General features: G+C 41.0%; 1 protein-coding gene across 1 annotated transcript; it reads right to left on the reverse strand.

The window, feature by feature from the left end:
* Window positions 1-520: 520 nt before the first annotated feature.
* Window positions 521-1,486, reverse strand: LOC309559825 (olfactory receptor 5V1-like; the record flags this gene model as incomplete). Its single annotated transcript, XM_082263258.1, has 1 exon — window positions 521-1,486. The coding sequence occupies one exon, from the start codon at window positions 1,484-1,486 to the stop codon at window positions 521-523; it is 966 nt and encodes a 321-aa protein (XP_082119384.1).
* Between the last annotated feature and the right edge of the window lie 12,313 nt (window positions 1,487-13,799).

Genomic DNA, 13,799 nt, shown 5'->3' on the forward strand with positions numbered 1-13,799 from the left:
ACACAAGCACGACATGGGATGTAGCATGCCAACAAAACCCATAAGGGAGGGCCATGCTGAAGTGTTTTAATCAACATATTCTTCGACTCATTTAGAACTGAAGTCAACTCCCCTGTTTCCAATGCTGCTTGATTAACTTTTTAATAGAGAAAAATGTTTAGTATATGAACCTAGTTGGTATCCTGTGAAAATATTTCTGGACCTATGAATTCTGCCTATGACCACACCACCTGTCTGATAACGTGGGCTGTGCACTAGATTGATGAATTCATCTTTGCCCTATATGCCCCTAGGCTGCTTTGACCCGAGATGATGTCATCGTCCTAGTGGACAGTGAAAGTCTTCTTCTGATACTGCCAGGCCTGAAGATGCCACTGTCTGACCTTCTAGAGAAGGGCCACTTCCAAGTATTTCTTCCACATTGAGTTCACTACCCAAGCTTGTGGTGACTTAGACATTTCAGTTTGGACATGCTGGAAGGATCATTTTCTAAACCTAATTTTATTTAAAGAAACAAAAATCATAGCTTTTTACATAGTTTTTTTAGTCTGTGGATTTTCAGTGCATTTTTTAGAGCTTGTTTCACTTCCCTATTCCTCAGGCTATAAATTATTGGGTTCAACATTGGGGTCATGATCGTGTAGAGTACGGCCACCACCTTAACATCCTTGTCAATGGCGAAAGTGGCAGATGGCCAGATGTAGCTAAATATGCCACTTCCATAATACAAGGCTACCACTGTAAAATGAGATGCACATGTAGAGAAGGTCTTAAACCTTCCCCGACTGGTGCTAATCTTTGTAATTGCAGTAATGATTCGACCATAGGTCAAAAATATAAATATGAGTGGACCAAATCCTGCGACAACCACCACAATCATGAAGAGAGCCTCACCAACTTGGGTGTTGGAACAAGACAACTTGAACAGCGGGGTAACATCACAGAAGAAGTGATCCACCCTGTTGGATTTACAGAAGTTAAGATGGGATATTGAGATCGCTTGGACCATTGAGTTGACAAAACCACTAATCCAACAGGCAAAGACCATTCGAACCCGAACTGCAGTGTTCATTATAAGGGTGTAGTTGAGCGGAAAGCAGATTGCTACATATCTATCGTAAGCCATGACTGCTAGAGTATAACACTCTACTACCATGAAAAATTGGAAGAAATAGAGTTGGGTAATACATTGTGTGTAGGAGATGGACCTCTGGGCTGTTGCCAAAATAAACAAAAGTTTGGGGACAGTGGCAGAAGACAAAAGGATGTCAACAATGGCAAGGTTAGCTAAGAGAAAGTACATTGGCGTGTGTAGTCGTTTTTCAGAGGAAATCACACTTAGGATCACTATGTTCCCAACCACAGTGATGAAGTAGATGCCAAGGAACACTAAGAAGAGGTGTATCTGTGGATCCATGGTTTCAGAAAGTCCAACAACCAGAAAGGTGGACACCGAAGTTTGGTTATCCCATTCAGAGTCCTCCATTGAATAACCACATAACTATAATAAAAATACCAAACAAAAATGTAAATTGGTAATTCAATATAACCATAAAACATTTAATTAAAAAAAAAAGGAATGTGACTTTTTAGAGCAGATGTTGAAAATTGCATTTTTAAATTTGTCGCTCAGCAAATTAAAAGAATATAGCCACATAACAATTCAATAGTTATAATTGTAAAACCCAAATTTCTATTTAAATTCTTACATCATACAGACTAAGCAATGTAGAGTTAGGAAAAAATTTTTTCCCAAAACAAATGGGTCCAGTTATAAAGCAGCAGAATCTCAGAGTAAAAAAAAAAACAAATGTATAAAGCACAGCAATGTGCCCAATGTTCCAAAGCCAGCAGTAAAATATTAACATTAATGTGTGTGCCAGAAAAAAAAAAAACAGAAAATCCCCAGTCATGTGACCTATCAAGATTATGGTAATGACCTCTTTTGCAACCATTGAGTTCTTTTGGCTGCGTTAAGCATTGAAAACTCTGTGACATGCCGCAGACTTCACACTTTATGAATACACTTTATTACTTCAGTGTATATCCTCTTCTCAAACAGGTAAGTGTCGGTAAGCTAAAACTCATAGATCGTTTTTCATTGCGGGAAGTGATAGTAGAGCTTCTATTAATGGAGCAGGCAGGTGGAAAGGGTGGAAGCAATAGTCAGCAATTGAGTGTCTTTCGTATTAACACTGGATGATCACAGGTGCAGGGATATATGTGGGGTAGAGGACCAAAGATTTCAAGCAATACAGCACCCTCCAGCACAAGAACGCTTTTTATTGATTTTAAAGAGGAGTACTGCCTCTCCCCCCCAAAAATAATAAAAAAAATATTAAAAGTCACCAGCTACAAATACTGTAGCTGCTGAGTGTTACTATTAGGGTACTTATCTGTACAGGCATCCAGCGGTGTCCTCACCGAGGCTGATTCTTAAATCGGCTCTCGGTGCCGCCGCTGCCATCTTGTCTAGGGAAAACCTTGTGGCTTCACAGCCGGTTTTCTACTGCGCATGCGCAATGTTAAAACCAGGCACCCGCTCTGCCTTCCTCCCCAAAAGGTGCCAAATGTGGAAGCGGAGGGGGGAGGAGGCAGATAGGTAGCGCTTCCCCTTTTGGGTGGAGCTCCACTTTTAAGTACCGTCCCTGGTGCTGCTTTAAAAATACATTTTCACTAAACTTAAAGTGCACAAAAGGTACATTTTGAACCTTAAAAGAGAAGGGAGGTCCTTAAGCAGTTAAAGATACTGCACTAGCAATACTGTATCCTTTCAGTTACCTAACCACCAATAGTTTCTATGCATTTGTCTAAAGTAGGGGTTCTGGGCATATATCTTTCTGAATGGGCTCCAGCCCAAAAAAATTACATCACATTTTGTGCAGGGCAGGTTGTTGTCAGTGGAAGACTAAAAGCAATAAGCAGAAATGAAACTACTGTTAATACCTGTTCCCAAAGTCCACAAGTGTAAGGAGCATTTATCCAACTGACCATCACACCAATGTATCATGAGGTGCATGGGCGTTGCTAGGTGGGAAAAAGACTAGGGGCTTCAGCCTGAAGGTAAATTTGATAACCCCTCCCACATTTTAAAGTAAGTCCCACCCAAGCTCCTCCCGAATTTAAAAGTAAGTACCGCCCAAGCTCCACCCAATGCCCCGCCATGAAATGTTCTAAAAACCCATTAGGACACCAAATCTTGGAATTTTTAATAATTAGCAATTAGGAGTATTATATAAACCTATATTTAAGATGGCAGTAATCTCATGCAGGGAGCAGGATAGATTATATATCTGCGTACACACACACCTTTGTGCACATATCAAAAGACACTGGCAGACTGTGAGAGCTTATGTGGATGCTATGGAGCCTAGGGACAAGGAGCCCCCAGTGGAGTCTACAAAGGATTTGTAAAATAAAAAAAAAACACCCCAGCTGTATTGCATTTTTCTACTTCTATCTTGCAGTTTTCCTTGAAATTGTTACCGTATGTATGTTCCAGCAGGCTATAACTATATTACTGTAAGAGCTTATGTGGATGATGCTATGGATGGAGCCTAGGGACAAGGAGCCTCCAGTGGAGTCTAAAAAGGCTTTGTAGACTCCACTGGGGGCTCCTTGTCCCTAGGCTCCATCCATAGCATCATCCACATAAGCTCTCACAGTTATATAGTTATAGCCTGGAACACACATAACAATTTCAAGGAAAACTGCAAGATAGAAGTAGGAAAATGAAATACAGCTGGGGTGTTTTTTTTTTGTTTAGAAATCCTTTGTAACAAAGGATATGTAAAATAAAAAAACCACCCCAGCTGTAATGCATTTTCCTACTTCTATCTTACCTCTTCCTGGAAAGCCCTGCACTGTGCATGGTCCACTGCAAATTGAAGATGATCTGGGCTGGCTTTCCTCCAGGCTCCGCTCCAGGATCACAGTATCTGCGCGCTGTGCGGGCCTCCCCCAGCTCTAAGCTGAGCCCGCGCTGCTGCGTGGAGAAGAGGGAGGTGGCCGGGGGGTGAAGTCAATTGTAGGCGCGGAGGAGGAATTTGAAATCCTCCTCCACTCTGACTGTTGCCCACGCTCTCCTGCAGTCACGTGACGATGCTAACGTCACGTGACATCACTAGTTGCTAGATGCCAAGCGGCATACTAGCAACCAGTGTAGGCAGTAGAGCCAGGCTGAGGCCCGGCCGGGCCAGCACAGGTTAGACTCGTGGCTAATAATTATCTATTACCATAAGGAGACCCGAGGCTATAGCCCGGGTCAGCCCCCCCCTCCCGACGCCACTGATGAGTTGTAAATATAGTCATTTTTATCAGGGGTTCACTGAGACCTGAAAATTATTTCAAGGGTTCCTGTGTTGAAAAGGTTAAGAAAGACTGCTTTACAGTGTCATTAAACCCAGACTTTTTTTAAAAAAAAACTCTAATTACGTGCTATATAACAGAGTGTTCATACTCACAAAGCCACTAAAGCATTTCTTTTGTGTAGAATAAAATATACCTGGTTGATCCTGCCTTCAGTGGTCCCTCTCATCTCCTCTGTGTCCCCATTGCAGGCTTAGTTTGTATAGACCAGCTGGTGTCCTCTACAGAGCACGCTCAATTTCAGTTCCTTTCTAAAATGTTAATTTCCTCCTTTTTTTATCTGTGCATTCCACATGACTATAGAAACACACATGTGGTAAATTACACTCCTCTCCCTCCTCCTACATGTCATTCTATAGCTAAACACCATGGGGGAGGGATATAATATGCTGATTGGTTGCATTCATTAAGAAACTCACAAAAAAGCTTAGTTTTAATATAAATCAGTATTCAATATATTTAATGTAATTGCTAATACCTGTAAAGTGAAAAAAGAGCCTTGGATGCAGGTGCCATCTGAACAAAACGAAAGCCAGTGTCAGTCATCTATGACTGTGCATACACCATGTTAACATAAAATACACACTTGCTGTCCAATAAAGATTTATCGAGAGCTGTAAAATTGTTATTTAATATTTATAATTTCTGAAACCTTTATTTAGTCATGTGAGGCACTGTGGTGATCAGAGGCAATTGCTGAAGAGTTTCTGGTGTATGGGACTGCATTTTTTTCACAGACATTGAATCATTTATTGATGGACTGTATATCTATTCAATAGAAAAGATGGACTCATGTATATTTATTATATATAGATGATTTTTACACTGTTTTTAGATATTTATTTATGCACTTTAATTTGAATGCACTTTATTGAAGGAGAGCGCTGCACTTTTATGTGACCAAATATATTTATCACATTTTGTACAGGTGGTTGGATGCATAGTGGTGCTATCTGCTTCCTATAGTATATAGAGTTGAATAATAGGTGGTTTAAACACAGGGATAGTGCTGAAAGTTTTTTCACATTTATAACATTAGACGTTTAACACATAAGAAAGGTATTCCTTATCTCCCCCCGTATTTTATAATTAAAACCCTGAATGGATAACCATGTTTAAAGCCCAACTCCAGGCAAAAAAAAAAAATGCTCCCATTTAGTGGAGATGTGCCTGCAATGCATGGGTCAACTTCTCATTTTTCTGGAGGAGAGGAAACCTTATACTCCTCCGATCCTTTGTTCCACTGGAAAACGGCGTTCCCCCATGGTTAACCAGTGGACTGGATTGTTCCTGGTCTATGAAGCCTGCTCTGGGCTTCATGATGTCAGGAAGAGTCCACAATTCAAGAATCCTGAAGAGCAGAGGTGTAGGACCAGTCTTGTGATTGGAATTTTGGAGGATTAGATAAGTGAATCTCCTTTCTCCTCTCCCCTAGACAAAAATGAAGGCCCCTTGAACCTCCTTTAGGGAAAGGGAGCCTTGACTGCTGGAAGCATGGCGTCACTGTGGGTGTGAACCTAAAAAAGAAGTTAAGTAGCTCCCTTGTGATTGGCTACAAAGACTTGAGGTGACTGGGTGGAGCCTCAACTCTAGTAAAAGGTTACGCTGGGGCACATCCAACTGTTCTGAGGAGATTCAGCTGTTACAAGAGTTGACCACTAGGGTTGATCGAACGGTTCGGTTCGACCATCAGTTCGACCCGAACATTGGCTGTTCGAAATTCGGCCGAATTCCGAACTTTTTGCTGTAAAAGTTCGGAATTCGTCCATCAGAACCAAAATGCAATGGGACATAAACTGGGCTTTAAAAGTCTGTGATTGGCCCAGAAACATCAGTAAAAGCAGATTGGAGTGACTAGGGGGTCCAGAGGCTAATCAGGAGTGAATACGCCCCCCAGTATATAACATAGCCCCCCCAAATCTCTAGCACTGTAATAGAGAGGCTGTGCAATAGAGTGGAAGCATTTCTTTTACTCCTGCTGCTCCAGTGTCATTTTGCAATAGTGTGAGGAAAGGGATATCTAGTGTAGTTAGGGTACTATATACCACTATAGTTAGATTCAATAATCTAGTTTCTGTAGGGAAAGTGTTAAGTGTCAGGGCGACCGTAGTGTAGTTTAGGGTGAACTGACTCTGACTGCTATGCCAGGGTGACCCAACTCTTCCATGTCAGGGTGACCGCCAGAAAAAAAAGATCATTTGTCTTAGAATTTCAGTAGCGCAGGGATGGGGCTCCGCTCCTTTCACACCTGGGCGTTTTTGTTGCAGGCGTTTATTGGGCATTTTTTGGGCGTCTTTGGAGACAGGCATGACATCTGAACTTCTGTATAGGGGTATATACACACACACACACACATATATATTCACATATACACATACACACATATAGGTGTGAAAGGAGCTTATTTCAGTAGCGCAGGGATGGGGTTCCGCTCCTTTCACACCTATATGTGTGTATGTGTATATGTGTATATATACCCCTATACAGAAGTTCAGATGTCATGCCTGCCTCCAAAGACGCCCAAAAAATGCCCAATAAACGCCTGAAACAAAAACGCCGGAAACAAAAACGCCCAGGTGTGAAAGGTAACACCATCCCTGCGCTACTACAAATTCTAAGAAAAATTATCTTTTTTTTCTGGTTCTGGACATGCTACAGAGCTAAAACTTCACAGATACACTTTTTAGACCCCCCCCCCCCCCCCCAGACACTAAATCCTCAGAAATCTTTTTTTTTTTTTTCAATAATTTTTTAAATAATTGGCTCTCTATCAAAAAGGACAATTTTTAAGAACTTTTTTTTGTGTGATTAATAGTCCCTGGGGCATGACCCAGAACCCTAGGCACTTTTTAGGGGCATTTATTGGGTTTTAGGGCTTCAAAATTGTGTTTTTTGATTCCAGAAGTTCAGGTCCCATTGATTTCAATGGGGTTCTGGAATCCGAACCGAACTTTTGGGAAGTTCAGGTGTTTTGGTCGAACCGAACTTTTCAAAAGTTCGATCATCCCTATTGACCACCCCCCGCCCGTTGTGATGTTTTGACACAGCTTTATTGGTGGTTTGACCTTGCCAGAAATCGATGTTGCTTTATGGGCTATGCCCTCAAGTTAAATTCTGGGGTCAGTCTAATGTCTGTCTGGCACTGATGGTAAGGACAGGCCTCTTAGACTATGTAAGTTTATGTTTTATGGGTGCTCACGGTAGAACTGTGATTGGCATTGTCGGGTGCTCACAGTATAACTGTAACTGGCACTGTTGTTTGGTGCATTTGGAAAGTTGTTACTTTTGCAAAGTTCAATAAAACTGTGGCCTTGCCCTATTTCCAACTTAATCAGCTTCTGTGTCTTTTTGGGGGCCAAGGCATTGGTTTATTAGCTGCTCATAAATGAGCTAATGCTTCTCAGCAGTCAAGAGCAGTTAACTTGTGCAGGCAGAACCCTATTGGGCTTTAAACCCTTGCATAGACACCTTATGGCAGGGGTCTTCAAACTATGACCCTCCAGTTCAGGAACTACAATTCCCATAATGCCTAGTCATGTCTGTGAATGTCAGGAGTCTTCAAACTATGGCCCTCCAGTTGTTCAAGAACTACAATTCCCATCATGCCTAGTCATGTCTTTGAGTTTTACAATGCCTCATGGAATGTGTAGTTCCGCAACAGCTGGAGGGCCGTAGTTTCAGGATCCTTGCCTTATGGGATAAAATAAAAACTAATAAACATATTTGAAACTAGCACTAACATAGACAGTAGTAATAACATGAACACTTTTTATCTTCCCTAAGGCTGCATGCACATTGGGGGGTTTAACCTGTGTGCATCGATTCCTGGTGTTTACTGAACCTGGAGCCACAGCAGCACCATTCAGCCCTGATTCCTGCAGCCTCTCAATGTCTATGACAGACTGAAAAACTCTGTGGCTGGACGCAGTTCTGAGTGATACTCATGTTTCAAGCTCTATCCATTCAGGAAACTATGCACAAAATACAGAAAACCTGTGTTCTAGGCATACGGCCCTGAACATATGCGTCTCTATATAGGAGCGTCACTCCAGACAGCGTTCAGAAGAAGATTATTTCAGCTTGTCATAGACTTTGACAGGCTGCAGTCAACAGGGCTGGATGCTGCACCTATGCCACCTGGGGGCGCTAAAACACCAGGAATTGATGCACATGGGCCAAACATCCATTGTGCATGAGGCCTTTAAGTGTAGATATCTCTGCCATGGGTTTTTCTTTGAAATATTTGATGGAATAGTAGAGGATTATTGGAAGCTGCAATATGAATTTGTATCCCTCTTTTCAGGAGTCTAGTAGTACACAGCCAACATACTGGAGCTGGAAAATGATACATATAACCAGATAAATCATGGATTTTGTATCACAGTTGATGAACTGTTTAATTGTATAGATTTTCTGTGTTTCTCAGGGTTTGACGTGAACTGGCTTGGTGATGGGCGCAATAGTGATATCTAGTGAAACAATAGGGAAATTATCCCTTCATAAGAAGCTCTTGTGTTTGATTTAAAAGCATTTGTCAAGGTAATTTATTTTTTCCATTAAAATAAAATTTTATACTTGCCTGCTCTGTGCAAGCACACTGACTATGTCAATGGGGGAATCAGGCGTTTTTCTTTCATGCACCCTGATGCATACATACAGTTGCTGCCAGTGTGCATAGAGCGTGCCGTGATGCACCTATAATGGTGATTTTTTATGTGTTAATGTGTGCTAAAAACCCATTCGGAATTTTTGGGCTGCCCTGACACAGCAAACCATAAGGCACCAAAACACACGCATTACAGCACATCCATTATAGAATGCAAAAGTGTGACAGAACCCCTAATCTTTGCTCTATCACTCTCTAAACCTCTTCTGTTTAAAGCATAACTTTGGGAAATTTTAAAATGTATTTTTTAAGCAAAGTGGAGTGAAGGATTGGGCAAATCTACTTTAGCAAGTCCCCCGACCCTAAACAAGCAATTAACCACTTAACCCCCGGAGGATTTTGCTGCTCAAAGACCATAGAAACCTATTTTGCGATTCGGCACTGTGTGAATTTAAGGGACAATTGCGCGGTCGTGCGACGCTGTACCCAAATGAAATTGACGTCCTTTTTTCCCTACAAACAGAGCTTTCTTTTGGTGCTATTTGATCACCTGTGCGATTTTTACTTTTTGCGCTATAAACAAAAAAAAGCGAAAATTTTGAAAAAATAACAATATTTTTCACATTTTTTTATATGAAATCCCCCCCCCCCCAAAAAATGTAAAAATCAAAATTTTTTAACATTTTAGGCCAATTTATTTTCTGCTACATATTTTTGGTAAAAAAAAAAATGCAATAAGCGTATTTTGATTGGTTTGCGCAAAAGTTATTGTGTTTACTAACTAAGGGAAAGATTTATGTCATTTTTATTGTTTGTTTTTTTTTAACGAGTAATGGCGGCGATCTGTGATTTTTTTTTTGCGTGACTGCGACATTGCGGCGGACAGATCGGACCCTTGACTGACATTTTTGACACTTTTGGGGGTACCAGTGACATTACTACAGTAATCAGTGCTATACATATGCACTGTTACTGTAAAAATGACACTGGCAGGGAAGGGGTTAACTATTAGAGATGCAGGGGTTAAATGTGTCCCTAGGGGCGTGCTTCTAACTGTAAAGGGGGTGTGGCTTTTCATATAACCACAGAGACATACGATCCCACATAGCAGGATCGTATGAGCTCTGCTGTTACACCAGGGAGAATGACAGACGGCTTAAATTAGCCGCCTGCCCTTCTCCCTCTTCACCGGGAGATCGCGAGTGACCGGCGGACATCGGACCCACCGGTGACACGCGCGGGGATGCAGGGGAACAAGCGGGGGCAGGAGCGCTTGCCCCCTACAGGCTAGCGACATAGTACCACGTCACTTTGCCCAGGAGGGGCTGACCGCCGCAGTAAATGTACTTGCGGCGGTCGGCAAGTGGTTAACCCTTGCAGTTAATTTTAAAATTTTCTGAATTTTTGGCTTTTAGGGTATTTAACAAACATATAATACTGTACCTTGCAGTCTTTATTTGTAAGTGCTGTACAATTATCATAACTCAGATTTATTTACAATACACAAGGCTGTACAATTATCATAACTCAGATTTAAATCCAAAAAATTGGTAGACATTGCATGCAAATTCAACATAAATGTTAGGTTCAAGCATTATCATTTATATACTCATATAATCATTATTATTATGTCCATGTAATGACCACACCAGAAAGTACGGTGTGAAAGGGGAGTTTAATTTACAAAAATGCAAAGCTCCTCCAACTACTCTATTCAAGACAAGCTCTGCATCTTTTGCAGATGAAAATGTCCATGAAATATAAAATAGGTGTGAAATAAATAATTTTTTAACAAAAAATAAATAAAAATATCTGTAAAATAAATCAATGAAAACACAAAAAGCAATCAACTATTCAAACACTATTTTCTCCATAGTTCTGTTCTACATATATTTCACATCCTAAACATGAGGTGGCGAATTATTCAGGTTTGTGCAGTTCTGTTATGAAATTCAGCCTCAGTATTCCCAAGCATTTTAGCTTGTTACAGAACAATTGCATTTTGTAAATAATATATATATACTGTATATGTTCACGGTTTTGTTTTTTTTTTTTTGTTTTTTTTTTTGCAGTATACTATAGCCAATTGTTTTTAACAGTTATTTGTATTTATATACTTACAATTATCATCAATTGTCGTAAAGATAAATGAAAATGGTGTATATTGGCAGCTGATTCTAGACATGCCATCTGCGTATCTCTTATTTAACTAACATTCCCCAAAACAACTGTCATTTTCACCCCATGAACGGTGTCTGTTCTGAATGACCCAGTTAGTGAAAGTGATTTCTGTCTGAAAGCCTGACTTCCACCCAGCATGTCCCATGTCATACTCACAGCATCTCCTCCAGCCTTCAGCAACCTCTTTACAATTCTTCCTCATATGAATATTCTTAAAACCCTCCCGAGCAAATCCCATGTCACCTCCTCACAAGAGGACGTCAGAACCTACAAACTTTCGGCGAACCAGACTTCCGTGAAGAAAAAAGCAACTCTGTGCATCTTGGGAGTTATTTGGCAAAGTGATAAAAAAATAAATAAATAAATAAAAGTTTAACTTTTCACAACATTTTAAAAGTTGTTATATTTTCTGATTGTATATTGAAATACTTTGAAAGGAGAAATTCACCTAGATGTGTGTTTCCAAAGATTTGAAAAGACACTGTCACCTTGCCCATGCATACTTGCCAACGTACAGTACTTGGCCCGGTCCCTGGGACACTGTCACCCTGTCCATGGCCCACACTTAACGTACCTGCGATCCTCTCAGTTAATAACCCTTGTAAATTACTGCACATGCTCAGTAACTCAAATAGGGGTAAAGCTGTGAATGCGGGGCAAACCCAAGGATACTGCATAACAAGCACAGAGCATCTAGATGTGGGAATGTCCTGACAAATCCGGGACAGTTGTCAACTATGTCCATGTGGGACAAAGGGACAATGTCTCTACAATGGGACCCTAACCCCCATATACTCACCTTACCAGCTTTCCTTTGACTCTCTCTTCTCTTCCACTGCTGTCCAAGATACAGGCCTGTGCCCAGTGCTCTGTGTATTTCGCAATCCTTTGCCGAGCACTTTGTGTATTATGCAGTCCTGCGTCCAGCGCTCTGTGTTATATGCAGTTCTGTGCTCTGTGTATTATGCAGTCCTGTGCCCAGCACTCTGTGCATTATACAGTACTGTGCCCAGTGCTATGTGCATTATGCAGTCCTGTGCCCAGCACTATGTGTATTATGCAGTCCTGTACCTAGCGCTCAATGTATTATGCAGTCCTTTGCCCAGCGCTCGGTGCATTATGCAGTCCAGTGCCCAGCGCTCTTTGTATTATGCACTCCTGTGCCCAGAGCTCTGTGCATTATGTAGTCCTGTGCCCAGCTCTATGTGTATTATGAAGTTCTGTGCCCAGCGCTCGGTTTATTATGCAGTCCTGTGCCCAGCGCTTTGTGTATTATGCAGTCCAGTGCCCAGCGCTCTGTGTATTAGGTAGGCCTGGGCCCAGAGCTCTGTGCATTATGCAGTCCTGTGCCAAATGCTCTGTGTATTATGTAGTCTTGTGCCCAGGGCTCTGTGTATTATGCAGTCCTGTACCCAACAATCTGTGTATTATGCAGGCCTGTGCCCAGCGCTCTGTGTATTATGCAGTCCTGTACCCAGAACTCTGTATATTATGCAGTCCTGTGCCCAGCATTTTGTTTGTTTGTTTTTTTGCAGTCCTCTACCCAGCGATCGGTCTATTATGCAGTCCAATAAAAAAGGGGGGGGGGGGGTGATGGTGCGCTTCAAGGATGAATAAAAATATTCAAATAAATACAAATAAATCGTATGTGGATGTGATATATGTGCTTCAATCAAAATAGTGAAAAAACATTTAAATAATAAATCACTCTAATAAAGTGCTTGGTGCTGTGAAATTATTCAAATCCCAAAAACTATTAAAATATTACAAATTCAAGTGGTGAAACGAAAAGTTCATTAAAGGTAATCAATTAATGTCCAATCAAATCAAGATGTGTCTTCATTCACAATATAAATGCTTCAAAAGAGTGCTTTTAAGTGCCAATCTTAAATATCCCTCCGGAGTTCCTTGTATGGGGCTCCTTATATCGCGGATATTTTTCTTGCCACGACCTCAGGGGCTCATTAAATAAAAAGAGCCATCATGGTGCAGTATTATAGACACTTTATTTCGCATAAAAAGTATTGCACTTACATTAAGCTTGCTTGTTTACAGCGTGGAAACAATCTAACAGCGCTACGGGGACATCAACCCGTCCGTCACGTCACTTCCGGTTGTTTGGGCACCTCCTACGCGTTACGTCACGTCACGTGACTTCCTCAGGAAGGCAATACACATAGGACCCCCTAGAAAGGTCCCGGGAGCCAGAAGGAACCTTGCCAAAGGAAAAAGGCACACAAACACAGGCGTTTTATTTATATATTGGAGGTGAGAGTTTAGAGCACCTAGAAGTGACACCTGGTGGAGGAAAGTAGTCACAACACCTTACTTGCACTTAAAAGCACTCTTTTGAAGCATTTATATTGTGAATGAAAAGACACATCTTGATTTGATTGGACATTAATTGATTACCTTTAATGAACTTTTCGTTTCACCACTTGAATTTGTAATATTTTATTAGTTTTTGGGATTTGAATAATTTCACAGCACCATGCACTTTATTAGAGTGATTTATTATTTAAATGTTTTTTTGATTGAAGCACATATATCACATCCACATACGATTTATTTGTATTTATTTGAATATTTTTATTCATCCTTGAAGCGCACCATCACCCCCCCCCCCCTTTTTTATTGAACTTTA

This window comes from Pelophylax lessonae, assembly GCF_965119305.1.
Source record: "Pelophylax lessonae genome assembly, chromosome: 7".
NCBI classification, from domain to species: domain Eukaryota; kingdom Metazoa; phylum Chordata; class Amphibia; order Anura; family Ranidae; genus Pelophylax; species Pelophylax lessonae.